This window comes from Amphibalanus amphitrite, unplaced genomic scaffold (assembly GCF_019059575.1).
Source record: "Amphibalanus amphitrite isolate SeventyFive unplaced genomic scaffold, NRLGWU_Aamphi_draft 000080F_arrow, whole genome shotgun sequence".
In the NCBI taxonomy this organism is placed as follows: Eukaryota; Metazoa; Arthropoda; class Thecostraca; order Balanomorpha; family Balanidae; genus Amphibalanus; species Amphibalanus amphitrite.
Genome location: NW_024881576.1, coordinates 679,247 through 706,736, shown reverse-complemented (window position 1 = coordinate 706,736; position 27,490 = coordinate 679,247). Strand labels below are relative to the sequence as shown.

Below are 27,490 nucleotides of genomic sequence, written 5' to 3'. Positions count from 1 at the left end.
TGGGGTTGCCACCACTGGATAGAGGAGAGATGGGCCTAGCGTATTGATATGGTTTCATAGTATAGCACGCGTCACGTGCAAGGCAATACCCCCGGTTGTGAAAAAATTGCCTATTTCGTGCATTGTGACGGGAAAATCGATGCCGCTGGAAAACGGCTTGACGGAATTACATCGGTGTTGTATCATTTTGCAGACAAATGTATGTGTAATCAGATAATAGCAAAGAAAAACTGATGCTCCGTACCATTTCCTTAATAATGAAAAATTAATTTGAAAATTTGATTCGCGCGGAGCGCGATGTCCTTTACAACATCAAAACGTATTGAAAACGCTGATCAATCGCTAAAAAACCTACATATTCGGAAAGAGCATTCTTTTCTGACCAATATCCACCCAAAACATTATCGAAAAGTCAATAAACTTTTGTGAAAATGACTCAAGCATGTGACCGTGTTTTGTTAACGTTACCGGTATTTTTCGACAAAATCCGATCGATGGCTTCGGCAGGCAGGCCCAGGCAGGCCATTGAGCCTTTGACAACAAACGGTAGCGGAAGGCACCTCTCGCCAGAGGAATTCGCCAGTAAATAAAATAAATTTATTCTTGCAATAACTCGGCCGCTGCTGGGCCGATTGTGCTGAATTTTGGGACTGTCAATGGGCACATATCGAACGACACGTTACCATATGCAGGGTGCTAAATGCTAATGCACGTGCACACCTGGAAAGGAGCAGTTTCCTATCTCATGAACGGCTGGGCCGATTTCTCTCAAATTTGGTACACACTACATAACCCGTAAAATCAATTAAATACCATACAGTTATCGCGCAAACATGGCCATCTAGTGATGTTATAAATCTAAGAAGTACCTACCTAAATTAGTAGACATGTTGCCTTTATCAAAACAGTCAATCTGGTGGACAAATGAGATTAGAAAATATCGTCACTTTATTTAAGGGGAGTCTGCTGTTTATTGCACAACAAACGAGGTTGGTGTTATTACCTATGTTAGGTACCTACCAACGCGTTTTCTGCCTTGACTAAGTTTATTTTTCCTATAAGGTATTATCTTCCAAATCCTCTTCGAAAAAATAAATGATAAGTTAGGTGCGACCGAACAAAAATGTCGAGTAGAAGACATGTGCAGCAATCTTTTTTATTCGAAATGACAGTAAGCTAAATAATGGCAGGTAGGTAGGACCTATAGATAGGAACATATCTAAATTGTTCAACAGTAATAGCTGGAAGTCATTGTTACGACTCACACATATCGATGTCTTCAGCCCTTTTCCACTGTGGTCCCACTGTCTCCAGCCGAACAACATTTATATTATCACCTTTACCTACCGTAAATAATACAGGACCTAAAAACGGCCCTGACCCCTGGTGGCCCTGGGTTACAGCCGCTTCCTAGCTATTATGATGCACATAGCCATATGCTTCCCTGTGATGTAGTAAGGATGGGACATATATCATGAGACTGCTTCGAACATACAGGGTGATCCAAAAAAATTGGAACCCCTAACTTAAAATGTCTGTAAGTCAGAAAATGTTCACTTTATTGATAAATAGCAAACACCATTAGAAAGAGCGTTCAATTCTCTATTAAACCAAGTTGATTGTACTTACTTATTATTATAAATATTGCCCTAGACATATGCCTATAAAATTTGTGTCACGAAACTCAGTGAAACGGTTTTGAACATTATGCGCAAATCAGTGATTGACGGTTGCTGTTCTGGGTTCTGACCATGTCGCTTGTCTATATTATGAATTATAACATGTCTGTACGATCTCCATCCATCCGTCATGTCTTATGTGTCTTATTGCGCCTGAAAGGCGCCGCGTAGCGACGTGAAATTTGGCATGCCGAATCTGTGGGCGTGGGCGGCCTTTGTATTAAAATTTGGGACGGATTGGTCCAGGGGTGCGCCGTCGGCACGTGCAAAAGGGTGCTCCCATAGGCTTAACACGTGGCCGGCGAAAACCGCCAACGGGCGAAAATCGGGCCTGCAGCGCTCCTTTCCCGAGCTTATATCTCGGTAACCGTAAGTCGCAGCGACATGCGGTTTTCATTGATGGATAAAGAAGAGATGGGCCTATCGTATGCAATAAGTTTTTTTCTTAGGTATATACCACGTGCAATGAAATAGCCTCTAATCTCGAGAAAACGGGCATTTTTTACACACTTCAGGAAAAACGTTGGCATTTGAAAACGATGCATTGGAATGACACGGGATGTATTTCACGGACTACAAGAGGATCTGAACTATTCAGAAAACATATATTTTTGCTCATTCACTCGCACATTTTTATAATTAAACGCTTACAAATTGCGAGTTTTACGTGAAACAGGCACGCTCACCTTTACAACATCATAATATATTGATAACGTAGACTTATGGCTATAAGTCCTTAATGTATTGAAAGAGCACTCTTTTCTGATCAATATCCACCCAAAATATTTTCAAAAAGTCATCAAGGGCTCTAAGAAACAGAGCAATAATTATACCGTTTTCGACGCATTTTTACCGGTTGAGCGGCGGTGGCCGGACTTGAACGCGGCACCGGCGCAGTAATATTACCGTGTGCTTTATATTTGTCTAATAGTCGTCATTCAGACGCTGACGGCGTGGCCGAGTGGATAAGATGCCAGTCTCCAAATCCGAAGGCGGATGGTTCGCGGCCGGTCAGCGACAAAGTTTTTCGCCCGAACTCGTCCCTAGGTAGCATTCGGCCAGCCGGCAACCGCCGAGAGGGCTGCGAATGTTACATTTTAACGAGCTGGTGTACCGTTAGTGATCGACTCAGCAACAAAGCATTCTTACTCTCAGATCAATATACCGAAAGCTGGCCATCTAGGGTATGAGTACTAAGTAGTGTATGGGCAGAGTAGACATGGGCAGGGTAGGGTATGGTTAGGTGACTGGTAGGATAGGGTAGAAGTTGGGTATGGGGCGGGTAGGGTATGGGCAGGGTAGGATAATGGCAGTGTTAGAGTATGGGCAGGGCAGGGTATGGGCAGGGCAGGGTATGGGCAGGGCAGAGTATGGTTAGGTGATGGGTAGGATAGGATAGAAGTTGGGTATGGGCAGGATAGGGTATGGGCAGGTAGGGTATGGACAGGGTAGGGTATGGGTAAGGACCCAAATAATACCAATAAAACGATTTTTAACCCAGCATAATGCATCCGTAAAACCAATTTAATCAAAACATAAAGTTATAGCGCAAAACATGCCATCTAGTCTATATTATGATTTATAAGTTGTCCGTGCGTGCGTGCGTGCGTCATGACTTATGTGTCTTATTGCGCCTGAAAGGCGCCGCGTATCGACGTGAAATTTGGCATGCCGAATCTGTGGGCGTGGGCGGCCTTTGTATTAAAATTTGGGCGTGATCGGACCAGGGGTGCGCCGTCGGCACGCGCTCGCGTGCGCCATAGGGTTAACACGGGAAACGGTCAAAACGAACATCGTACGAAAACCGGCCTGCGGCGCCTGCTTCCCGGCTGTATAAATCGGCAACGGAGGGTCGCAGCGAGAAGCGGTTTTCACCACTGGATAGAGGAGAGATGGAACTAGCGTATTGACATGGTTTCATAGTATAGCACGCGCCACGTGCAAGACAGCACCCCCGGTTGTGAAAAAATGACCGATTTCGTGCATTGTGACGGGAAAATCGATGCCGCTGGAAAACGGCTTGACGGAATGAAATCGGTGTTGCATCATTTTGCAGACAAATGTACGTGTAATAACAGGAAAGCAAATAAAAAGTGACGATCCGTACCATTTCTTTAATAATGAAAAATTAATTTGAAAATTTGATTTGCCCGGAGCGCGATGTCCTTTACAACACCAAAACGTATTGAAAACGATGAACAATCGTTATGAAACCTACATATTCGGAAAGAGCATTCTTTTCTGACCAATATCCACCCAAAATATTATCGAAAAGTCAATAAACTTTTGTGAAAATGACTCAAGCATGCGACCGTGTTTTGATAACGTTACGCGTATTTTCCGACGAAATCGGATCGGTGGCTTCGGCAGGCGGGCCCAGGCAGGCCATTGAACCTTTGACAACAAACGGTAGCGGAAGGCACCTCTCGCCAGGGGAATTCGCCAGTAAATAAAATAATTTAATTCTTGCAATAACTCAGCCGCTACCGGGCCGATTGTGCTGAATTTCGGGACTGTCAACGGGCACATATCGAACGACACATTACCATATGTAGGGTGCTAAATGCTAATGCACGTGCACACCAGGGAAGGAGTAGTTTCCTATCTCAAGAACGGCTGGGCCAATTTCTCTCAAGCTTGGTACACACTACAGAACCCGTAAAATCAATTAAATACCATACAGTTATCACGCAAACATGGCCATCTAGTCTATATTATGATTTATAAGTCGTCCGTGCGTGCGTTCTCCATCCATCCGTGTGTCATGTCTTATGTGTCTTAATGCGCCTGAAAGGCGCCGCGTATCGGCGTGAAATTTGGCATGCCGAATCTGTGGGCGTGGGCGGCCTTTGTATTAAAATTTGGGCGTGATCGGACCAGGGGTGCGCCGTCAGCACGCGCTCGCGTGCGCCATAGGGTTAACACGGGAAACGGTCAAATCGAAGATCGAGCGAAAACCGGCCTGCGGCGCCCACTTCCCGGGCCCAAAACTCGGCGACAGATTGCCGTAGCGAGGTGGGGTTGCCACTGATGGGTAGAGGAGAGATGGGCCTAGCGTATTGACATGGTTTCATAGTATAGCACGCGTCACGTGCAAGACAGCACCCCCAGTTGCGAAAAAATGACCGATTTCGTGCATTGTGACGGGAAAAGCGATGCCGCTGGAAAACGGCTTGACGCAATGAAATCGGTGTGGTACCATTTTACAGACAAATGTATGTGTAATCAGAGAATAGCAAACAAAAACTGATGATCCGTACCATTTCTTTTATAATGAAACATTAATTGGAAAATTTGATTCGCGCGGAGCGTGATGTCTTTTACAACATCAAAACGTATTGAAAACGATGATCAATCGTTATGCAACCTACATATTCGGAAAGAACATTCTTTTCTGACCAATATCCACCCAAAATATTATCGAAAAGTCAATAAACTTTTGTGAAAATGACTCAAGCATACGACCGTGTTTTGTTAGCGTTACAGGTATTTTTCGACAAAATCCGATCGATGGCTTCGGCAGGCAGGCCATTGAGCCTTTGACAACAAGCATCGACGGAAAGCACCTCTTGCCTAGGGGAATTCGAAAACACTTCAAATTAACGCTCACCAGTAAAGAACAAGAAATTGCACTAGCAATAACTCAGCCGTTACTACTCCGATTTCGCTGAAACTTGGACGGTGGGTGGAGGGGGCAATAGCCTGGCGATGCATGGTCATGTGTGACAGGTAGAGTGGATCGATTGCACGTGCGCACGGGAGGGGTCCGCTTCTACATCTCAAGAACGGCTGGGCCTATTTCGCTCAAATGTTGTACACTGATAGGGACAATTTAGAAAAGTGGCTGGCATAAGTCATCTGGAGTCTTAGTTAGCGCGTGCGCACGTGCAGCCGGCCGCTTTTATATCTCAAGAACGGCTGGGCCGATTGCGCTCAAATTTGGTACACCGCTTCTGTCGAGTATGAGTAGGGTAGTGCAGGGTATGTGGATGCTGGATACGAGTGGGATAGGGTATGGTAGGTATGGGTTAGGCATGGGTATGGTAGGGTAGGGTATGAGTAGGAAATGGTGTAAGGAGGGCATGAGTAGGGTAGGGTATGGTAGGTTTGAGTTCAACAAGGGCCTAACATACGGAAGTTTCGAACAGCCCGCAGTCAGCACAAGCGTAACATACAGTTAAATAAAAAAATAACTACGGCCAACACCACCCAACTGCTACTGATAAAAATAAAACTTCCTTCACCCAAACTAATGCCCCATCAAACATATCTATCAAAACCTATAGTTATCGCGCAAACATGGCCATCTAGTCTACCGGGTGGCCCAAAAAAAACGTTCCGAACTTTGGAGGCCTATATCTCAAATTCGAGTGCAAATAACGAGCCAAAATTTTCATCAAGTTTGCGTCACTTCTTTGCGCATTGGTATACCAAATTATAACACTTGACCATCATTTTCAAGCCAGCAATCTTATGTTGAATTAAGTAAGACGTTTTTGCTTTTTTTGCCGTTGTTGAACGGTAGTAATGATTGGCTTAGACGTACCATGTTAGAAAAAATAGGAAAATAGAACACGTGAATGATACCAGCACGTGTGCTGTTATTTTAAATATTTTTGTCCCACTTCTGTGCCAAATATTCAAATGCTAAGCCAAAATTGCGTTAATGGATGCCATTCGTTTCAATACAAGTCCTGTTTCGAAGAGAAGGAGCGGCACGGTGCATGGGCTACTGCTGATCGCCCTCCCTTCAAGAAGATCAACTAGTAAATCGACCGAATAAGGAAAATAAGCTGGAGGGAATGTGTCACCCTGAGGCCTGAACCATCAATGAGGCTAGTTGCAGTTGCCAGTAGCAGTCATGGCTGCAGGCCGTAGTGCCGAGATGGAAGTGGCCCGTTCACTCACATTTTTAGTAAACATCTGAGCAAAAAAGTGATTTTTACAATGCATGCTAGAAACACGAACCGTTTAAAAAGTAATTGACCGAATAACATAAAAATCATATCAGTTGCTGACAATATATGCCGCATTGACTATTGGAAGTTTCAATGTTGTATCTTTATCACTTTCTGAGAAATATTGATTTAAAATTGGGAACGTTTTTTCTGGGCCACCCGGTATATTATGATTTATAAGATGTCCGTGCGTGCGTGATCCGTCATGACTTATGTGTCTTATTGCGCCTGAAAGGCGCCGCGTATCGGCGTGAAATTTGGCATGCCAAATCTGTGGGCGTGGGCGGCCTTTGTATTAAAATTTGGGCGTGATCGGACCAGGGGTGCGCCGTCAGCACGCGCTCGCGTGCGCCATAGGGTTAACACGGGAAACGGTCAAATCGAAGATCGGGCGAAAACCGGCCTGCGGCGCCCACTTCCCGGCTGTATAAATCGGCAACGGAGGGTCGCAGCGAGAAGCGGGTTACACCACTCGATAGAGGAGAGATGGGCCTAGCGTATTGACATGGTTTCATAGTATAGCACGCGTCACGTGCAAGACAGCACCCCCAGTTGTGAAAAAATGACCGATTTCGTGCATTGTGACGGGAAAATCGATGCCGCTGGAAAACGGCTTGACGGAATGAAATCGGTGTGGTGCCATTTTGCAGGCAAATGTACGTGTAATCAGAGGATAGCAGATAAAAAGTGATGATCCGTACCATTTCTTTAATAATGAAAAATTAATTCGAAAATTTGATTCGCGCGGAGCGCGGTGTCCTTTACAACATCAAAACGTATTTAAAACGCTAATCAATGGCTATGAAACCTACATATTCGGAAAGAGAATTCTTTTCTGACCAATATCCACCCAAAATATTATCGAAAAGTCAATAAACTTTCGTGAAAATGACTCAAGCATGTGACCGTGTTTTGTTAACGTTACCGGTATTTTTCGACAAAATCCGATCGATGGCTTATGGCCGGCAAGTCATTCAACTTTTGACAATAGCTATCAAAGCATGGGCTGCGATACACCGCCCGCCAAGGGGAATTCCAAACACTGAAAATAAGCGCCTACCAGTAAACAGCACATTTTTGTACTAGGAATAACTCAGCTGCTACTGGGCCGATTGCGCTGAAACTTGGACTGTGGGTGGAGGGGGCACTCATCTGGCGATGCATGGTCATGTGTGACAGGTAGGGTGGATCGATTGCACGTGCGCACGTGAGGGGTCCACTTATACATCTCAAGAACGGCTGGGCCGATTTCGCTCAAATTTTGTACACCGTTAGGAACAATTTAGAAGGGTGGCTGGAATAAGTCATCTAGAGTCTCAGTTAGCGCGTGCGCACGTGCAGCGGGCCGCTTTTATATCTCAAGAACGGCTGGGCCGATTGCGCTCAAATTTGGTACGTTACTTTAATCGAGTATGAGAAGGGTAACTATGTGTAGGTTATGAGTAAGGTAGGGTATGGGTAGGTTAGTCTATATTATGATTTATAAGTTGTCCGTCCAATCTCCATCCGTGTGTCATGACTTATGTGTCTTATTGCGCCTGAAAGGCGCCGCGTATCGACGTGAAATTTGGCATGCCGAATTTGTGGGCGTGGGCGGCCTTTGTATTAGAATTTGGGCGTGATCGGGCCAGGGGTGCGCCCTCGGCACGTGCAAAAGGATGCTCCCATAGGCTTAACACGGGGCCGGCGAAAACCGCCAACGGGCGAAAATCGGGCCTGCAGCGCTCCTTTCCCGAGCTTATTACTCGGCGAAACGAGGTCGCAGAGACATGCGGTTGCCACCAATGGATAGAGGAGAGATGGGCCTAGCGTATTGACATGGTTTCATAGTATAGCACGCGTCACGTGCAAGGCAATACCTCCGGTTGTGAAAAAATGACCGATTTCGTGCATTGTGGGAAGAAAACCGATGCCGCTGGAAAACGGCTTGACGGAATGAAATCGGTGTGGTGCCATTTTGCAGACAAATGTATGTGTAATCAGAGAATAGCAAACAAAAAGTGATGATCCGTACCATTTCCTTAATAATGAAAAATTAATTGGAAAATTTGATTCGAGCGGAGCGCGATGTCCTTTACAACATCAAAACGTATTGAAAACGCTGATCAATCGCTATAAAACCCACATATTCGGAAAGAGCATTCTTTTCTGACCAATATCCACCCAAAATATTATCGAAAAGTCAATAAACTTTTGTGAAAATGACTCAAACATACGACCGTGTTTCGTTAACGTTACGGGTATTTTTTTGACAAAATCCGCCGATGGCTTATGGCCGGCAGGTCATAAAACTTTTGACAATAGCTATCAAAGCATGGGCTGCAATGCACCGCCCGCCCAGCGGAAACCCAAATACTTGAAATAAGCGCCTACCAGTAAACAGCACATTATTGTACTAGGAATAACTCAGCTACTACTGGGCCGATTGCGCTGAAACTTGGACTGTGGGTGGAGGGGGCACTCACCTGGCGATGCATGGTCAAGTGTGACAGGTAGGGTGGATCGATTGCACGTGCGCACGTGAGGGGTCCACTTATGCATCTCAAGAACGGCTGGGCTGATTTCGCTCAAATTTTGTACACTGTTGGGGGACAATTTAGAAAGGTGGCTGGCACAAGTCATCTGGAGTCACAGTTAGCGCGTGCGCACGTGCAGCGCGCCGCTTTTATATCTCAAGAACGGCTGGGCCGATTGCGCTCAAATTTGGTACATTACTTTAATCGGGTATGAGAAGGGTAACTATGTGTAGGTTATAAGTAAGGTAGGGTATGGGTAGGTTAGGGTAGGGTAGGGTGGGTTTGAGTTCGATAAAGGCAAACCATGAGAAAGGCTCTAACAACCCGCAACCAGCACCAGCATACCATGCCGTTGAAACAAATATCCAGCGCCGACAAAATAAGACAAATAAAAATCACAAGTTCCCACACCCAAACTAATGCCCCCTCAAACGCATCTATCAAAACGCACAGTTATAGCGCAAAACATGCCATCTAGTAGTTATTGAATTAGGTGTACCATATGCTAGTGACCTGTGACACTGTGTGACACTGCAGGACATACCACCGATGTTTTGCAGTCAACATTCGAATGCAGTAAATGTGCTGGGAACTAAATGTGTCTGAATAACATGGCCGTATTTTGCCGAGCCTTGTCTGGGGTCCGTCACCAACTCTGACGCTGTAGTGATTTACTACGGTGGCCCGACCGGCTGGATATCTATTCCCTGTGGCTGGTTGGTGGATCTGGTGTTACGGCGTGCTTTAGCGCTCCATCGGCTCGCTGGTTCCCGGTCAGACACCGCCTGACGAGAGGAGAGGGGTGGCAGCTCGCGGTGGAAACCGAGCCGGGTCGAGTGAAGGGCCGTCACGAGACCCGCTGTCTCGCTGAGATCTGTGTCGCTCCTTCAGCGGAGATAGAGGATTAATGTATTGACGTCACGCGTGCACTCTTTATCCATCGTCGTCCATCGGGATCCGCCGCCACCGTGTTCACCGTTCTGCACAGTGATCCTCCGTTAATTACCGTTCTCCATGGCCGTCCAGCGCTGCCTGTCGTTCTCTGTTGTTCGCCGCCTCCTGTGGCGTCGGCGGCCGTATGCCTCCGTGGCCGTGTCCGCCGTCTTCCCACGGACACCGTGACGACCTGAGACGCTAACGGTGGCTCTGAGAAGCGATCCGGGCCGCGCGGTGCGCTGTGACCTGGTCCGGTCCGGCTCGGTCACACCGCGCCGCAGGAGACTCGCCGGCCGGCCGGCCCTAATGGACACGGAGCTGTGTGCCGCGAGCCGCTCTCAGACAGACGAATCAGAGCAAAACGCTGACCCGTGTCTGCTCTCGGGGTCAGACGATTCAGTTCGAAACTCTGGCCCGTCTGTTGTTGTGCTTCTCTGTGTCAAGCGACTCGGCGGCAAAGTCAGATGCAGTGACCGCTCAGTATTCAGTGCTTACAGTGCTTACGGGTTTGACCAAGCGCAAAGCTGGGATAAATCACTTACGGAGCTGTTTATATCAAAACAAAACACAGAGCGATGCCGGGTCCGAGAGTCAGCAGAGTACGTGATTTGGAGCAGTACTCGCGCGCTGCCTTGCTCTAAGCTCGTGCCAAGGGACGTGCTCTCTGACCGTTCTCTGCGGCCGTACTCTGAGCACGTTCTCCTGGCCGTACTCGGTGCCGTACTATCTCTGGGACCGCGCCCTGGTCCGTGTCTGGCTCCTGTCCGTGCTGATGGTCGGGACTCGGCCGGCCGTGCGCACCGTGTCCCGCCGTGCCGGGCCCGTTTCCGCCGTGTGACCGTCCTCGATGCCGGAGCAGTACCATCAGCGGCACTCTGTCGTTATTGTGCCGCTCTCTCCGCGGTCCCGCCTCTCTGTCCTCTGCCCCGACGGATGTAGATTGTAGGCCCACTGAGCAGGGAAGACGTTCATGGTGGAGACGTGGGCGGGGCGGACCCTGAATGGCCCGTGGAACAGCCTCCCGAGAAAGGCCGTATTCAGCTGGTGATGTGGAGAGCATGAGACAGCGACCTACTGGGATGTCGTATCTTTGAGTGAAATGCCTATGAAATGTCCATCAAGCTATATTTTATTATTGCATAGCTTCCGTATATCGGCTGAAGCCTGAATGGAGCTCATGCATTTTCATTTTGATGAAGCTTCTTTTGAAGTAATTTAGTGATAAGACCATTGCCGTATGAAGCGACGGTCGAAATTCAAGAACTCCGTTGCAAAGCGCACAGTCCATTCTCAAGATTTCACCGGTATCACGGATTCTGACAGTGCGGTGTAAGGCTGGCTGCGCCCGGAACGCAGACTCACTGGTCAGCCGACGAGCCTGGTCAGTGCGCGGCGGAGGGAACTGGGCCGGGCTGATTTACGCGCGCGCCGCGTGTCGCCGCTGTGCACGGAGCGTGCTGACGAGTGGCGGTCTGCCGGTTCCGACGGCAGCCGGGGGTGTGGGCTGCCCACGGTCCCTGCCAGTCACGCCGGCCGCGGTGACCATCTCAGCCCCCGGGCGGGCCGTGGGATCGCCGTCCCGGGCCGGCGCCGGCCGTTGCAAAGTTTACACCAGATCGTCACTGTGGCGGTACAAGCAGGGCCGGCCTAACGGAGCGGCCGACGACCAGCGGCCAGCGGCCAGCGTTCCAAATTCATTAACTGTCTGCCAGGATGAGAATGGGAACTTAAATAAACGGTATGCAAAGTGACGGAGATATATTTCCCTGCGTTCGTTCGGGATCGCTGTGCAGCCAAGATGTGCAAGCAGGTTATGTAGGTCGGTTGTATCATGACTTTGCTCGACTTTTGGTTGGTTTGGACTTTAGAGAGCTTAGTGCCGATTTGAAGTTTTACTGCTGGAATGTATTTGAAAATAGATGCTAAGCGGAAATGGATAAGAAAGTAACTGACAAATAGCCATAGGTATCTGCCTCTTTATGATATGTCTGCATAGGAATTAGGAGGCGGACATATCATCGCGTGGATTTTTCTGGTAAATTATCAATAAATGGGCCTCAACAATACATATAGAAACGCTACATATTTATTCATCAATTAATACCTATTTGTACGTGATCCTCTTGTATTTTTGACATCCTGTGCTAATAATGATATTCAGGTCTGATGAGTAACCGTCACACAGGATGCAGCTCTGCCCGACTCGTTTGTTTCTCATATCATAACCGTACCCACGCCGCTCACTCCAAAGCCAATGCCGGTCTTGCCCGCCGCTCGCCAAGTGGCTACAACTTTCGGCGACCCGTAGGTGCGTCCTTCCGCGCTATTTCGCTCTCGTTGACCATGACCTCTGACCCTGCCTGACCGCCGCGCCGCGCCGGCCGCCGCGCCGCAAGGACCCCAGTAACGATTACGGCCAGCGGCTGGAACAATGAGACGGCACATTTCGGACCTGTGAACCAGTGGACAGGCGTTCGCTCGGAGACACCGGGGAGCTGATGTCCCGACAATGAGTGGCCATCTTTTCTGCTGTTGTCGGTGCCATCTGTTGCCTTTCTTGCCGTCATTGTTCAGATGACAACCAAAGTTTTTACAGCAGGTGTTGTGGGTGTTTTTACTTCATTCTTTAAATTTCAAGTCTGGTATTTTTGTAATATCAAAGAGGATATCGATGCGTGGCTTGTGGAGATGGATCAATTGTCAACGCTCCGTAAAACAGTACAAATCCGTGAATGTTGTCAGTGGCGGCGGAACACCTTCAATTAAGGGGGGGGGGCACTGCCGACTTTTGGTTCCATTCTTTCCATGCAACGCCCATAGGGCTAATGTTAAAATGCCAAAGTCAAAGGGGGGCACGGTGCCCGGTGCCCCCCGTTCCGCAGCCTATGAATGTTGTTTGTTTTTCAAAACAGCGTGCCCTTCAGACGGCAATAAAGTTAATGCCGTCCTTCCCATCGGTTTCGGTAGCTCCCAACGTACGGGTGGTCTCCAACGGTGTTCTGCTACCTCTGTGGCCTGCGGGCATCTTCTGTCACCTGCCGCCCCTCGGTATCAGAAGCAGTCCTCGTGCTGCCGCCGCCGGTGGTCCTCTCCTCCGCTGTGAACCCCTCAGAGCTCTCCTTTGCCCTGAACCGGTGGTGCACTGCGGACGGTGAACCAGTGGTACTCTCCCTCTGCCGTGATCCGGTGGTGCACTGCGGACGGTGAACCGGCAGTGCTCTCCGCCGCTGCGATCCGGTGGTGCGCCGCGGGCGTCACATCCGGTCGGTGATGATCGGTGTCGGGGCGCCGGCTGACAGTTCAGCCGCCGTGTCACGCTCGGACGACGGCGCCACCTGGCGGAGCCTCCGCGCCGAGCGCCGGCCGGCAGTAGCTCCACCGGGCGGCGGCGGCGGCGGCGCGGCGGGACAGAGCGACCGGCGCAGTGTCAGTGGCGGACATGGCGGGCGGGTGATCGCGCCCGGCCGGAGCTGGCTCAGAGACGGTGTGGGTTGTGTCTGTGTCAGTGTCTGTTCGGGTCAGTGCGAGCTGCACCCTGTGTCGGCTGAGGACCGGAGACGTGTGGGTTCTCAGTGCGCACTGCTGGGACGCGGCCGTTGACAGCGGCGGCGGGCCCCTCCTCGCCGGGCCGGGCCCAAGCTCCGGAAGTCGGTAAGTGGTTAGGGGAGGCGGTGGGAGCCGCGCGCTCCGACCGTCCGTCAGGTATACCCCGACCAGCACGGGCCCGGTGACCTTCAGACTGACCGGCTCCGTTTTGATACAGCGTGACGTACTGTCATCATAGCCTGAACCCGTGACTCCAATACTGCTACGTTGTGGCGTTCTTTGCTGAACACGTCACCTTATCAATTACAGTTGAAGTGCAGATCATCAGCGAGCTCGAATGTTTCAATGAAGGTATTGTAATATATTCGTATACAATACATTCTTGCGCACAGAGGATTTGATATATGACCCGGCAGACCTCTGTACCTAATCCTATACCAGTAGGGGAAGGTGGGGTAAGACGGACCAGCTAAGGTTTGAGGCCGCATATCTTTCTACACTGCTCTCGTAACTCATATTGTTTATAGTCTTCTGAATGTTCAATCCTTCCTCTTTTGATATGTGCAAAGACTGAATTTCAAAATAAAGACATCTAGGTGGTGGATGCTCTTAAAGGGGGACATGTCGAAAACTCAGACAAGAAAAAACGCGGGGTAAGACGGACCACCCAGCAGTGCCTGCTATCCATTCATGCCTGGTACAGTTCTAATCTGTACTCGAGTAAGTAGAGTGGTAAAATAACAAAATGAACCTTTATTCTATAGGGGAAGTTGGGGCAATGCCGGAGTTGGGGCAAAGCCGAAATTCGAGATATTTCTAAAACCCTACGACATGGATGCCACGTCTCAGTGATGCTCTGAAGCTTAAAGGTAGTGTGCCAGCTTTCTTGGACCATATGGAGTTAATGACCCGGATAAGGAGAACCGGATTTTTAGAACTTATCCATACCTTCAAAACTTATGGAAACGTCTTAAATTCTTCAAATTTTGAGTACCCCAGTGCGAAATTCGCCCCGACGGGTTGTCGGTCGTACCCCAACCACATTTCACACCACTATGAACAATAAATGCACACACTAAAATCGCTATTACCGATAGGCTCATCCAATCAAATTTCGATAAACCCGTTCATCATCATCTCCTGCGGTTTCGAACACGCCTGTTAGGTGGCTTCTGATGCTCGTCGAGGTCGGAATTTCCAAATACGCGTGGTGCGTCGGGCCGCGCGCTCTGACTTCGGCCAAGAAAAATGCGTCAGCTGATCATTGTCATTTCTGCCACTTGCGTGTGGTGTAATGGGGTCATAACTTAAGAGATGGCTGTTTCATATCAATTATTTTACATAAAATCATATTTCAAACCACAAATTAATGTTCGACAGCCAAATTTAAGAAACAATACCAATACAGGCTTACAGTTTAAGGCTCGACATTGTGTTGTCTACGATTAGACAGCTGATAACTCATTCCCGTACGTCGTATGGTCGTAACACTATAATGACCTTTGCTTATTGTCACAAGTGCGCCGCATTCGCGATTGTTGCCCGACGCCTGTTTGCAGGTGAGCCCACTACAGTTGTTCTACATATCTAAAATCCGATAAACTTTTAGGCGAAAAAGGCACTATTCCAGGCCCAGTTTTGATTTTTTTGCGATATTAGGTAAAAACAGAAGCTTCTTATCCTAGGAAAAATAAAACGGGAAATCTTTCAAAGGTGGCACACTACCTTTAAGTGACTACAATTATCGCATGTTTGTTACGAGTCGTCATTTGGAATACTTCGGCTGTGAGGGCGCCAAAAGCGTTTTCAAGGTACGTTTCCCTTGTACTACATGCGCCTTTGAAGCTGCATTTCTTACTCATTATGCTACCGTTTGTCTGGCCAATTCGGTCAAGTAATCTTCAGCATGTCTTTGCATAAGTGTGCTGCCTATTTGAAATTTATACAGCACGTTTAAAAGTTATGGGCCTGCAAATGAAAGTATGGCTGGCTGGGGTAATGCCGAAAACGTGCAATTACGCACGTTAAAGCACGCTACGTGGACTTTACTGCCGTAGAATAGCAACGCGTATTTTTAGTCAAACAAATTACACTTTCAGCCGGCACAACGGCCTGTTACCTATAAGGAATGATTTACCTGGCATTTTCTTATTATATCACACAATTATAACTTCCAGTGTGCACCAAGCGTCCTCAAGCTCTTAAAACGCGTGTCAGCTTTGATGAATTTTGGATAAAGTTTGAGATAAATTGGCAAAACATCAATGTCGGCATTCCTCGTAGATCACTTATCCCATTTTCGGCTTTCCCCGCAGTCCGGGGCAACGCCGAAAAAGTCAGTTCTTTGATATTTTTAGTTTTTGCGCTTAACGGTATGCGAATTCATCAAATGCGCCTGGTATGTTTGAAAGACAAAAGACTGGCCTCTCAAATGACGCCAACAAGAATAGCTTATGTTGTCTACCTTGCGTGCTACGGGCGTCAGAAAAAAAGTGTTCGGCGCTCCCCCAACTTCCCCTACTCATATGTTATGGAAGTGCAACTAAAAGCTGGGAACATGTGTGTTGATTGTCGTTTGGCATGAATGCATGCTAGCTGAGCATTTGCAATGGTCCATGTGCAAAGACGTCTCCTTCCTGAAGAATTGGTTTACTTAAACTTGTGTCAATGCTTTAGAAAAGAATTTTCCACATGATGGGTACAATGGACCACCGCAGGGTAAGACGGACCACAGTGGTCCGTCTTGCCCCAAATCTAAATTCTGTCATTATCATGACGTATATGTCAAATAGCCCAACATTGCGAAACCTTGCCTGTTCTAAAGTGTGACTATTACCAAGTTTATAACTTTGTTTTTCACCGTAGGGGAGAGCGGGGCCAGTTGAACCACTTTTTATATATTGACATGCACAGCGAGATCTAGTTGTCATATCGAAAAATGCACAATGCCACGAAAAAAAATATGCTCTTTTGGCTTTATTTTAAGATATGTAAAATTATGTTTCAAACATATTTTGCTGCCAAACGCATGCTTATAAAACAGCTCTACGCCCGTTTCAAATGACCCCGATGCGAGGGTCAATTGAACCAGCCCATGGGGTCAATTGCACCTATCCTTAACAATGGGATGTTTTCCTCTTTAAGGCCACTTTCTTAAGGAGATATTTTGTCCGGTTTACTTTTCCAAATGCTACATTCAATAGGTCGTTGGAAAGCTAAAAGTGCAAAGTTCCTCATAATAGGTGACATAAAGTACATAGACTATGGTAAAATAGGCGGATGAGAAAAATGAGAAATATCTCAGGCTATAGTGTGCTTTCAAGCAAAAGGCTGGAGAAAAAGGGGTAAAAAATTGAGCTCTATTAATCTTAAACTACTATTTCAGTTTAAAAGCTCATTTTCAAAGGTGGACTATTTCCTTTAATGTTTACAGCCCCTGAACAATAACCATTGCAAAGGTCACCGCGGGGGTCCATTGAAACGGCCTGTGGCCCTGTTTCAACTGACCCTCAGAGAAGCGTTTCAATTGACCCCATCCGCTCCCGCCATCTCGCACGCGCCGTAAAGCACATGTCAAACGAGCTGGAGGGACGGCATCATGCTGAATGAAGGGCCAAATAAGGTGTTATTCCGGAGCCAGGAGTTCTTCTTTCAGCAAACAAAGGTATATGAGATATCACAAAATATTCATAAAAACGATTCCTCCCAAACGCCCCTCAAAAACACAACAACAAGTGTTAAATCAAAATTACCGTCCGTTTGCCGCCCAAACGCCGTTGACAAAGGAAGTGGTCGAGTGCGGATGCGCAGTGGTGTCGGCAACGCCATATGTTGCATATTGTTGAAAATAAAACCATGTTTCATCTGACCCCGTGTTTCAACTGGCCCCGCTCTCCCCTAAAGTGCAAAATAGAAACTAATCATGCAATAAAGGCGCCGAAATTGAATCACCCGTAGACTTCTTATATTAGATAGGTTTGACGAAAAACAACACTTTTCTCAATAACTCAAAAGCTATGCATCCTAGCCTCATGAGCTCAAGGTGGCCATTGTTACGAAGGGAAACAAAGGTAGTGAGTGCATAAAGCAGTAGATAACAGCAGCGGTTCAGCCGGGAGGGCTGGTGGTCCGTCTTGCCCCGCTGGGCCGTCTTACCCCACCTTCCCATATACGTATTACATAGATTTACGGACGCGGATATTTGTATGGATTGTGCGGTATTGTATTGGACAAATTGCGTCATCCGTGGTAATCAATCAAGGGTCGAATTACTCATGGTCATCATCGATGGATCATGGATAAAACGAAAACGGTTAAACGACACGCTCGCGCATAGGCGGACTGCAGCCATACGATTTCTGAGATGTGTGATGAGCGGGTGAATACCTATTTGAACGTGTTTCTTACATGGAAGGCAAAGAGAAAAGGCTGTCATTCTTTGATCTAACCATCTTTTAGCTGCTACGAAAACATCCTGCATGAAAAAGTGAAATGCAACTACCTTTGATCAGAACAATCAAAACATAAGCCATGGGCATGAAACCATTGATTGTCGTTACGTAATGGTTGAACGTATGCCTCAGGAATTCGCTATCCGTTTCTCTGTTTATCATGAACTTGCCTGTATGCTATCACGAAAATTTCAATTGGTCAGTCTTGTCGATCACTTTTGTGTAAAAGGTTTCTCATGAAATTATCATGTCGCACGGCTTTCACATTTGAGGCAGACGTCACATCCTCATCGGAGCATATAGTCATTCTGGACCGTCGGGTGGCAAATGATACGAGGGGGTATCGAAAAGTTCTGATCATCACCACGAATGAGATGTGATAGAAATTTGATTTTTTCACATGATGTTCATTACTCCTTTACAAGTCACCACACACGACCGCAAACTTATTGCATCGTTTCTTGAGCTGCCTCAGGCGGTCATTGTAGGACCTTCGCACTGTCCCGTAAATCACTGCTCCATCTCATCAATGACGTCATTTCTGTCCTTAAATCATCGGCCATACTGTGGATTCTTCATCTCCCGTAACAATCAAGAGTCAGTTAATACCCGGTCAGGTGAATTTCTTAGATGCGGTAGGATTTAATGTCCACATCATGTTCTTCCTTCAATCGCAGCTTAGGACGAATGGGCGGGAGCGCTGTCGGTGCGGATAAAACATCTTTATTGGGCTTTTTTGCGGCGATTCTGCTTGAGGCCATCTCGCAACTTCTTCAAAAGTGTGCAGTGGTGCTTGCTTATCATTATCCGACCATCATCAAGACAGTCGGTAATGACTATCCTACGCCAGATCCAGAACACTGATAGCATTGACCTTCCATATCGGCTTCTGCATCTTCGCATTTTAAGAAGGACAGATGTGTCGTGCTTAAACTTCTTGATCATCTTTTTGTCTCTGGATCATGCACATAGACCCAGCATTCGTTGCAAGTCATCAAATTATCGAAGATGTCTTCAATTTCCTAAAAAAGGCCTAGTTTTGATTTCGAAGGGCCAAGACGCATTTTTCTCTTGAACAAAGTAGACACACGAACTTCTAAGCGAGCTGACTCCTTTATCGTCTGTAGTTCTTCGCTGATAATATTTTCAGGCACTGCCAGCATTGAGACCTTTCTGTTGCACAATCATCTGAAAGGTCACACGACGATATGTAAGGATGAGGTCCTCCACTTCCTTCACAGTCACCACCTTGTCAGTCACTGGTAGCCACTCACTTCTTGACTCCCCTGCAAGGGCCATGCAACCAAGTTGAAAATTATTTCTTCATTTTCGGTACGTGCATGAGATGGGCTTTCCTCGCCATAAACTGATTTCACGTTCTTGATGTATTTTCTCAGTGCGATACCGTTTCAAATGCATTAGTTGGATGACGGTTCGGTCCTCAATGGGCCCAATACTCATCTTTTTTACTTCTAAGTCTCTCCTACATAAGATAAAACCACTTCTCAGGATTCTCTTTGCGGGAACATTGTTCTTAAGAACCAAATATAATACCAACCAAAAATCATCAAAATCGGTCTACATCTTCTATGTGATGATCAGAACTTCCCGATACCCCCTCGTATCTAGGTGGTTTCCAGCCGGACAGGTGACAGTATCCGTGAGACTGACGGGACACCGAGTGGGACCATAACCGCTGGAAAGCGGTGCCCTCGCCGCCAGTGATTCGGTGGTTATCACAGGAAGAGTGCGGTGCTGGACCTGCGTTGAACTGCGCGGTGCGTTACTCTGACAGCCTGTGTCCGGGAGTCGGAGGAACACCGTTCGATGCGCGACGTGTGGTTCCGAGTACAATGGCTCGAAGAGAAGTTCCCAGCAGCGGCATTCTGGTGGTCAAGTGCGTTTTATAGTGTAGCGGTCTGGCGGACAAATTGTGGGATAATGACGAATGCGTCGTAATCTATCATCTGAAGACCAGCATCTCGCATTACGCGCATGGTTTGTCGAACATGATTCTATGTAGAACGGTTATAACGACAACAATCATCGCTATCTTCAGAAGCAAATAAGTCGGTGGATGCTGGATGTCGTCTGCCAACGGACATTAGAAACACCATGTCACACAATTAGGATTTTTGTTCATTTCTTTTCACTTGTCCTTTCAGCTGTCGGACTCAGTCCCACTTTCGGCCGCCTTTATTTGTCAGAAATTGTTCAGCTGTTGGTTGGGTGTGAATCTACATAGTGTCTGATTATGCCAGATAGAACGAACTCAACAAACTAAAACGAACGAACCATTCGCGGGATGATGCGGCCGTCGCCCTTTGGTGGCCTCCACCTCCCGTCCGTGCTGAGTCCCTGCTCGGTCCACGCCGCTCCCCGGTTTGCTCCTTGTTGCACCCCTGCTGCTTTCCGCCGGTGGAATTGCACTCTATCCATCCATCCATCCGTCCTTATTTCCCTGTTGCACTGGTGCTCGGGCCGTGTTGCGCCCCGGCCGTCTGCTGCGGCCCTGCCCGGCTCATGCTGCGCCGTCTCAGTCCAGCGCTCTGCGGCGGCATGACTCGGCGGCGGCGGGCGCGCCGTGTGCGTCGGACCGTCTCGGGAACTCGGGCGGCCGCCAGCTCGGGCCGATGACACGGCGGCGGCGGCCTCCGTCCGCCACCAGTGCAGCTCCGCCGGCGGCGCCGCTCCGCCGACCGGCACTGCACGCCGCCGGGAGTCCGACCCGTGCCGACCGTCACAGCGCTCCGCCGCCGGGAGTCCGACCCGTGCCGACCGGCACTGCACGCCGCCGGGAGTCCGACCCGTGCCGACCGTCACTGCACGCCGCCGGGAGTCCGACCCGTGCCGACCGGCACTGCACGCCGCCGGGAGTCCGACCCGTGCCGACCGTCACAGCGCCGCTGACACACATTCGGACCGTGATGACGAGCACCGCGCTGATCGCAGACGCTGATGTGGTGAAAACGGTCCAGTCTCACTGATGACCGCTCAATCTGCACCGGTGAACGCCCGGCTATGAATGGACGGTCACTTGATAAACTGGTGATCACATGGTCCGATGATGATGGGCTGTTATGACCCGAAACTTGAAAGGCTGGAGCCGTGTCTTGATTTCCCCACTTTGGAAGGTATCTTTGACCCAGTTTTTATTGAATGCTATAATCTGTTTTCGAAAAAAATCACCAATTGGGTTGGCTTTAGTTATTTGAAATAGCAACCATTGATTTGATAAGTATATATTGGTTAATGTTAAAGGCACCGGTGTCGTATATTTTATTTATTTAGCTGGGTGCTGTAGATCGCCGGTTTAGTTAAGGAGCCGGCTGGCTGCTGTTATATGATGTTGCTTTGGGGAGCTGCCAACTGGCTTCTCGAATTTCTCGAATTTCTGCTGTCTTGCCGTCCTGTACTGCCTCTCTGAAAACTGAGTGGGGGCTGTCCTGTGGTTTGACTGCTCCTTGAGTTTGACTTTGCACTAGCCGTCTCAGAGCTGTTGCTGTTTGAGATGGCGGCTGTGGGTGCTGCTCCCGGCCCCGGCCGGTTTCCTGTCGCTGCTGCTCTGGTATGTGTCGGCTGTGGGCGCTGCTCTGAGATATGGCTGCTGTGTTTCCACTGCTGCTCTGGAGGCTGCTGGCCGCCGGCCGTCGGCGCCGCCCGGTGTCGTAGCAGCCGCGGCCAGCTGGCAGCGTGCCGCGGCGGGCGGGCCGGCCGGCCCCGCAGGCCGCCAGTCCTCTCCAGGCAGCACCGCTCACTGACAGCCGGCCTGGTGGGACCGATTGATCCCACCGAGCCGCCGCTGCGACCGCCTCCCACCGGCGGCGTCCAGCCTCCGTCTCGGGGCCGGCGCGGGCGTCCGCCACCTGTTACGGCCGGAAGTGACCGGAACCGAGCCGCTGCCGGCGGCGGCTCCCAGCGCGGCGGCGGCGGCGGCGGCCGGCCCCGCCGCGCGCCGCGGACCACAGCCGCCTGTCGGTGCCGCCGCCCGTCGGGCCCGTGAGTCCGGCGGCACGCGCAGGCCGGGCGGAGCGGCGCGCTGGCTCAGATGGCGGCCCGGCTGATGAGCGACGTATGTCATTAGCGGCGGAGACGGCCTGCCGCCGCCCGTCAGGGATGATATCACGCAAACGGTCTGAGAGACCCGTCCGCGGCCGGCGCCCCGCCGACGACGGAGACGGAACGGAGACGGAACAGAGACGGAACGGAGACGGAACGGAGACGGAACGGAGACGGAACGGAGACGGAACGGAGACGGAGACAGAGACAGAGACAGAGACGGAGACGGAGACGGTACGGAGACGGGACTGAGACGGTACGGAGACGGAACGGAGACGGTACGGAGATGGGACGGAGACGGAACGGAGACAGATCTGAGACGGAGACGGATACAGATCTGAGACGGAGACGGAGACGGAGACGGAGACGGAGCCGGAACGGAGACAGAGACGGAGACGGAGACGGAGACAGAGACAGAGACAGAGACGGAGACGGAGACGGTACGGAGACGGAACGGAGACGGAACGGAGACGGAACGGAGACGGAACGGAGACGGAACGGAGACGGAACGGAGACGGAACGGAGACGGAGACAGAGACGGAGACGGAGACGGAGACAGAGACAGAGACGGAGACGGAATGGGAACGGAGACGGAACGGAGACGGAACAGAGACGGAACGGAGACGGAGACGGGGACGGAGACGGAGACGGAATGGGAACGGAGACGGAGACGGAATGGGAACGGAGACGGAGACGGAGACGGTACGGAGATGTTACGGAGATGGTACGGAGATGTGACGGAGACGAAGACGGAGACGGAGACAGAGACAGAGACAGAGACAGAGACAGAGACAGAGACAGAGACAGAGACAGAGACAGAGACAGAGACAGAGACAGAGACAGAGACAGAGACAGAGACAGAGACAGAGACGGAGACGGAGACGGAGACGGAGACGGAGACGGAGACGGAGACGGAGACGGTGACGGTGACGGTGACGGTGACGGTGACGGTGACGGTGACGGTGACGGTGACGGTGACGGTGACGGTGACGGAGACGGAGACGGAGACGGTGACTGACGTGATGTAGACAGAGAGAGGAAGGGGGACGAAAGAGAGCATTGAGCGTGACTGGGCGGGGATGAAATATGCAGTGCAGACGTGGACAGGACCGAAGGAACGACCAAACAACCAAGCATCGAATAAAATCAGTAGGTAACAATGCTATTTTTGATCACGTTTAGTTAGCTTCTAATCTAAATAGCTGTATAGATTAGGAGTACCCACTTACGAGCGAAGTTCAATCTTCAGAAACTTTTTGGTGGCAAACTCGTACCGAGATCACCCTAAGCCAGTTGCGTCAGCTGACCGGCCGCTGATTCGGGTAACCGAAGTTGAATGAAGCTTAGCTGCGATATATCAGCTCGGTCTCTGGCGAAGTGCGCGCCAGCCAATGCGTTCGAGTGTCGGTGATTACTAGCTCCCAGCGCCACCCAGCCTGGCTTCTGCACTGACGGCGGAGGAGGCAAAACCGCGGTCTGGCCGCCCGCAGACGGACAATTTATCTGAGAGATGTTTACAAATGGAGCCGGAACCGGCTAACGGAAAGAACTCGGCTGTATGCTGGAGGGCTGCTCTCCGAAACAATGTTTTTAGTCTGAGCTGGCTGGTGATACATTTTTCCTCGCAGCGGGCACGGCCTTGGCGACTGGGACCGCGGTTGGAGCTGTCCGAATTCCGGTGCACGACCGCCCACGGCGCATTTCGTGGCCGGTCTAATGCGCCACATCCGCTGGCAATATATCATTTATTCCTTCCAGTGGCCATTGCGCTTTAGATGTGACCATCTCTAACGTTATTCAATCACAGCCACACGTGAATCAGGCTGCACATACCTACGTCTTATACACAGGAACTTCCGAGACATGCTTATAATGTTATGAGGAAGTATTACCAGAAATAATGTGAATTGGTTGCCTGGTTAAGAGTGGTGCTATATACTGTGCGGATCCACGAACAATAATAGCTTTAGTAAGCAATTTGTGGTCAACTTTGATATGATAACTCCAATGCAAGGTGATTTCCGTGAGATAGCGTAAATCAGTAGGTAGTTGAGGTTTTTCCACGTCTTACATATTTAGTACGAGACACAATAGACCAAGTCGTGATTCTTCAGTTTTCCATAATGCCAACGACATTCATTTTCTATATATGCTCGTTATGTTTTGGCGAAGCATTTCCAGAAAAAAAAAAATCAAATCGGCTTGGTCGCTTGAAATGAGGTTGCTAATGCTATAATTTCATTATCACTATTCAGTCTTCAGTCGCCGGCACTGTGGTCTCAGACGTCAGCTGTCACTGGCCGCCGGTTGCGGTTCGTCACCAACGTCAGATGACAGCTGCGCTGGTGTCGCCCAGTGTACCGCCGACCAGTCCATCTCCCAGATAGGCAACACTGTGTTGGCCACCACGACAAATGCATAGGAGGACTTCTTGTAGTTTGGGCCAGTGATGTACTTTGCCATTACATACATATAAAATTGACGGGAAATGTGTACCTACGAAGACCGCATTACCTACGCTACTTATTGCATATGCTGGGTAGTGGGACGTTACGTGATGAAAAAGACAGGGACACGAGAAACAATTGACTAAGTACATCAGGATTTGAGCGGGCCCTGTTATCCGTAATGCTTCCAGCGAGATAATAATCGACCCCAGCTGTCGCCGTCTTAGCTGCGAGTTCACCGCCCTCTCTCTAGATGGCACTAGTTGTTAGCGCCTGAAGGTATGCTGTTCCGCATAGCTCTGAGACCGAGCGCCAGACCGCGTTTCCATTTGTCGGGAAGAACCACGCGCTGATGGATTCGGTGCGGTTACAAATGCCGAAAGCAGTAACAACTGTCGAGCATTTAAAGCAATTAACAAAACGTTTCTCACCCGTCCCGCTATAAGCGGAGCAGATGTGGGCCCGAGGGGCGCAGGTGGCGGGCCGGATATGCGCGGCCCGGGGCGCTCGCAGGCCGCAGGGTGCGGCGTGGCAGTGGTATCGGCGGTCGCCCTCATCCATCATCGGTAGCTGGCTATTGGGCCTGGTCCGGCACCACCCGGCCAGGCGCCGGTCCCAGTCCAAATTACAGCCTCACGAGGCGCTCTGTACAAATGTCTTGGCATGGTTTGTGATCTGATTGACCACTCTTGGGGAATGCTCGTCTTTTTGTTCCCAGCGGAGCACAAACGCATGCGTTTCCGGTTCCATCAACGTAAATGTTATAGTTTTTACTCGTAATTGGTATCATTTGAAAACGTTCAAACCTACCTAGCTGAGAATACGTCTGGAGGGTTTTCTGCTTTGTTGTGGCGGTAACTATAGCGACGAGTCGTGTAGTTGAGACTTGGGTAGAAACGGAGTCGGGGTCGGTCATGGAGATTATGAATTGCTGCGGTTGTCATGACACCAGAGCGAACGTCTAACAGAAAAGCTGACTTGCCTCTGGGGTAAATCGGGGACTGACGAAGCCACTTATGTCACTCCCTCTGACGACACCTCCCTCTCTTCTCCTGGGACGCCCCTTACCTTACCCCGACCTCATCGTGGGAAATCGAGAATCTCTAGAGAAATAATTGCAATTTCATTGCAGAGCGTGAGGATATGTTTTCACTTACTATATACTGATTACTGAACGATTTGTCATTACATCATTTTTTCAATATCACTTTCTAATGGAGGACAGGAACAAGATACAAAAACCAAAAGCGCTCACAAAATGATACACGAATAACCCCGGACTAGTGACGTCTCTGCTTCAGCGGAAGCCATCGGACACCGCCACTCGGCCGTCAGTCACACTAATGAATCGGAACGGGGGCGTTTTTTCGTCGCTGTTCCCACCGGTTGGATGTGATTGAGTGACGCTCGCGGACCGGCAGACGGCAGATGCCGCGATGGAGTGGGTGGGAGGGGAACGGAAAGGTCTACGTCGAGGACGGCCTGGGGCGGCGATGCGCATTCAGTGAGACTGCAAGACTGCGAGACTGTGTCTGCCAAGATATGTGTGGTCCTAAACTATCAGGCTGTTTCTTGCAATGTTTTGTGAAGACCGTCATGTTATCCATCAACATTCTTGTAACCTTCCTGTATTGCTTGTTCACAGAAAAGCTCTCGAGTCACTGATCGTGAGAGGGAGCTCCTGCGACGATCATCTCAGCTTGACACCCAGGTCAAGAAGCTGCAGATACAATGTAAAAACCTCAAACTAGACAACAATGGCCTGGTAAGCTCGAAAACCTACTAATCGCTGACCTCGTTTTGACCTCTTCTTTGAATTCAAAGTTAATATTTTTCTTGGGCTTGAACAATTATTTGATAATTTTGATTTTGCTTGCCAATCGGCTTGCCTCTCTAACTCAGCTGAGTGATTGCTCCTTCCGTTTTCTAAGGGTGCTCGTTTCCACCGTGGCTGTGCAGTTAAACGGAGCTGTGATCGATACAAATGCTGACCGGTTGTAGGATGGCGTTGACAAATGGCTCAGCTCACTCCCACACTCTCCGCTGTGAAAGGCGGTACCTCCCGGCCGATAACGGAGCGTCCCGAAACGGATCACCCTGTTCAGAATTCTGTTACAAATGTTAAGCTTAGCTTCGTAAATTTTGATCTTCTTGAGTTCTTATGAAGCCATTTGAAGCTTAATGGATTTGCAGAACCAGAGTGGTAACCCTTGACGTAGTTCCGAGATGCATTACTAAAAACCATAATACCATTGCATCGTCTATCCTTGAAAAGTGTGAGTTTTCATTTGACTAGTTTTCTTTCCCATCATCTTTCCAAGGTTATTTTTGTTAATTTATGTAATGCGCATTTTACACGCGTTTGACATGCACGTTCTCGGTGCATTGTGTGACTGACTTGCCTCTCTCTTCACAACTCTGCGCGCGTTCATTTCACACGACCACTTTCTTCAGTGTTTGACTTGTCATGTGTGTTGCCATGCGTATCGCCACGCTGACGTTCACTGCGCCGCTGGCAGAAGACCGTCACGTCTGTTTGTTGTTCCGTTTGCAGAAGACCGCCATGGATGCCGAGCTGGAGAAACCGCTGGCGATCCGCGTGAAGGCCGCCGAGAGACTGCGAGAGACACAGCTGCTCAAAAAGAAGAACCAGGAACTCACAAACATGACGCGCAAACTGGAGGAGAAAGTCAAAACTCTGGAGAAGGTAACGGAGAAAACTTGTCGCTAGTGCCTACCACTTACAGCAGATAATTATGCACACTGCTTTGATTTGTCACCTACACGAATTCATATCTTGGATTTTCGTCGCATTAAATACTTGCGGCAGTGAATAACTTATGTGCTGTACTTGGCATTCATTCGTTCGTGATGATTTAAAACTAAACACTCTAACGT

At 49.3% G+C, this 27,490-nt stretch overlaps 1 protein-coding gene across 1 annotated transcript in view; it reads left to right on the top strand.

Annotated features, from left to right (window-relative positions):
* Window positions 1-27,490, top strand: part of LOC122379544 (peripheral-type benzodiazepine receptor-associated protein 1-like) — a 144,710-nt gene that overhangs the window by 70,686 nt on the left and 46,534 nt on the right. The window contains exons 4-5 of the mRNA XM_043361826.1: window positions 26,238-26,357; window positions 27,147-27,299. Coding sequence (XP_043217761.1) covers window positions 26,238-26,357; window positions 27,147-27,299 — 273 coding nt within the window. The remainder of the gene's footprint in view (window positions 1-26,237; window positions 26,358-27,146; window positions 27,300-27,490) is intronic.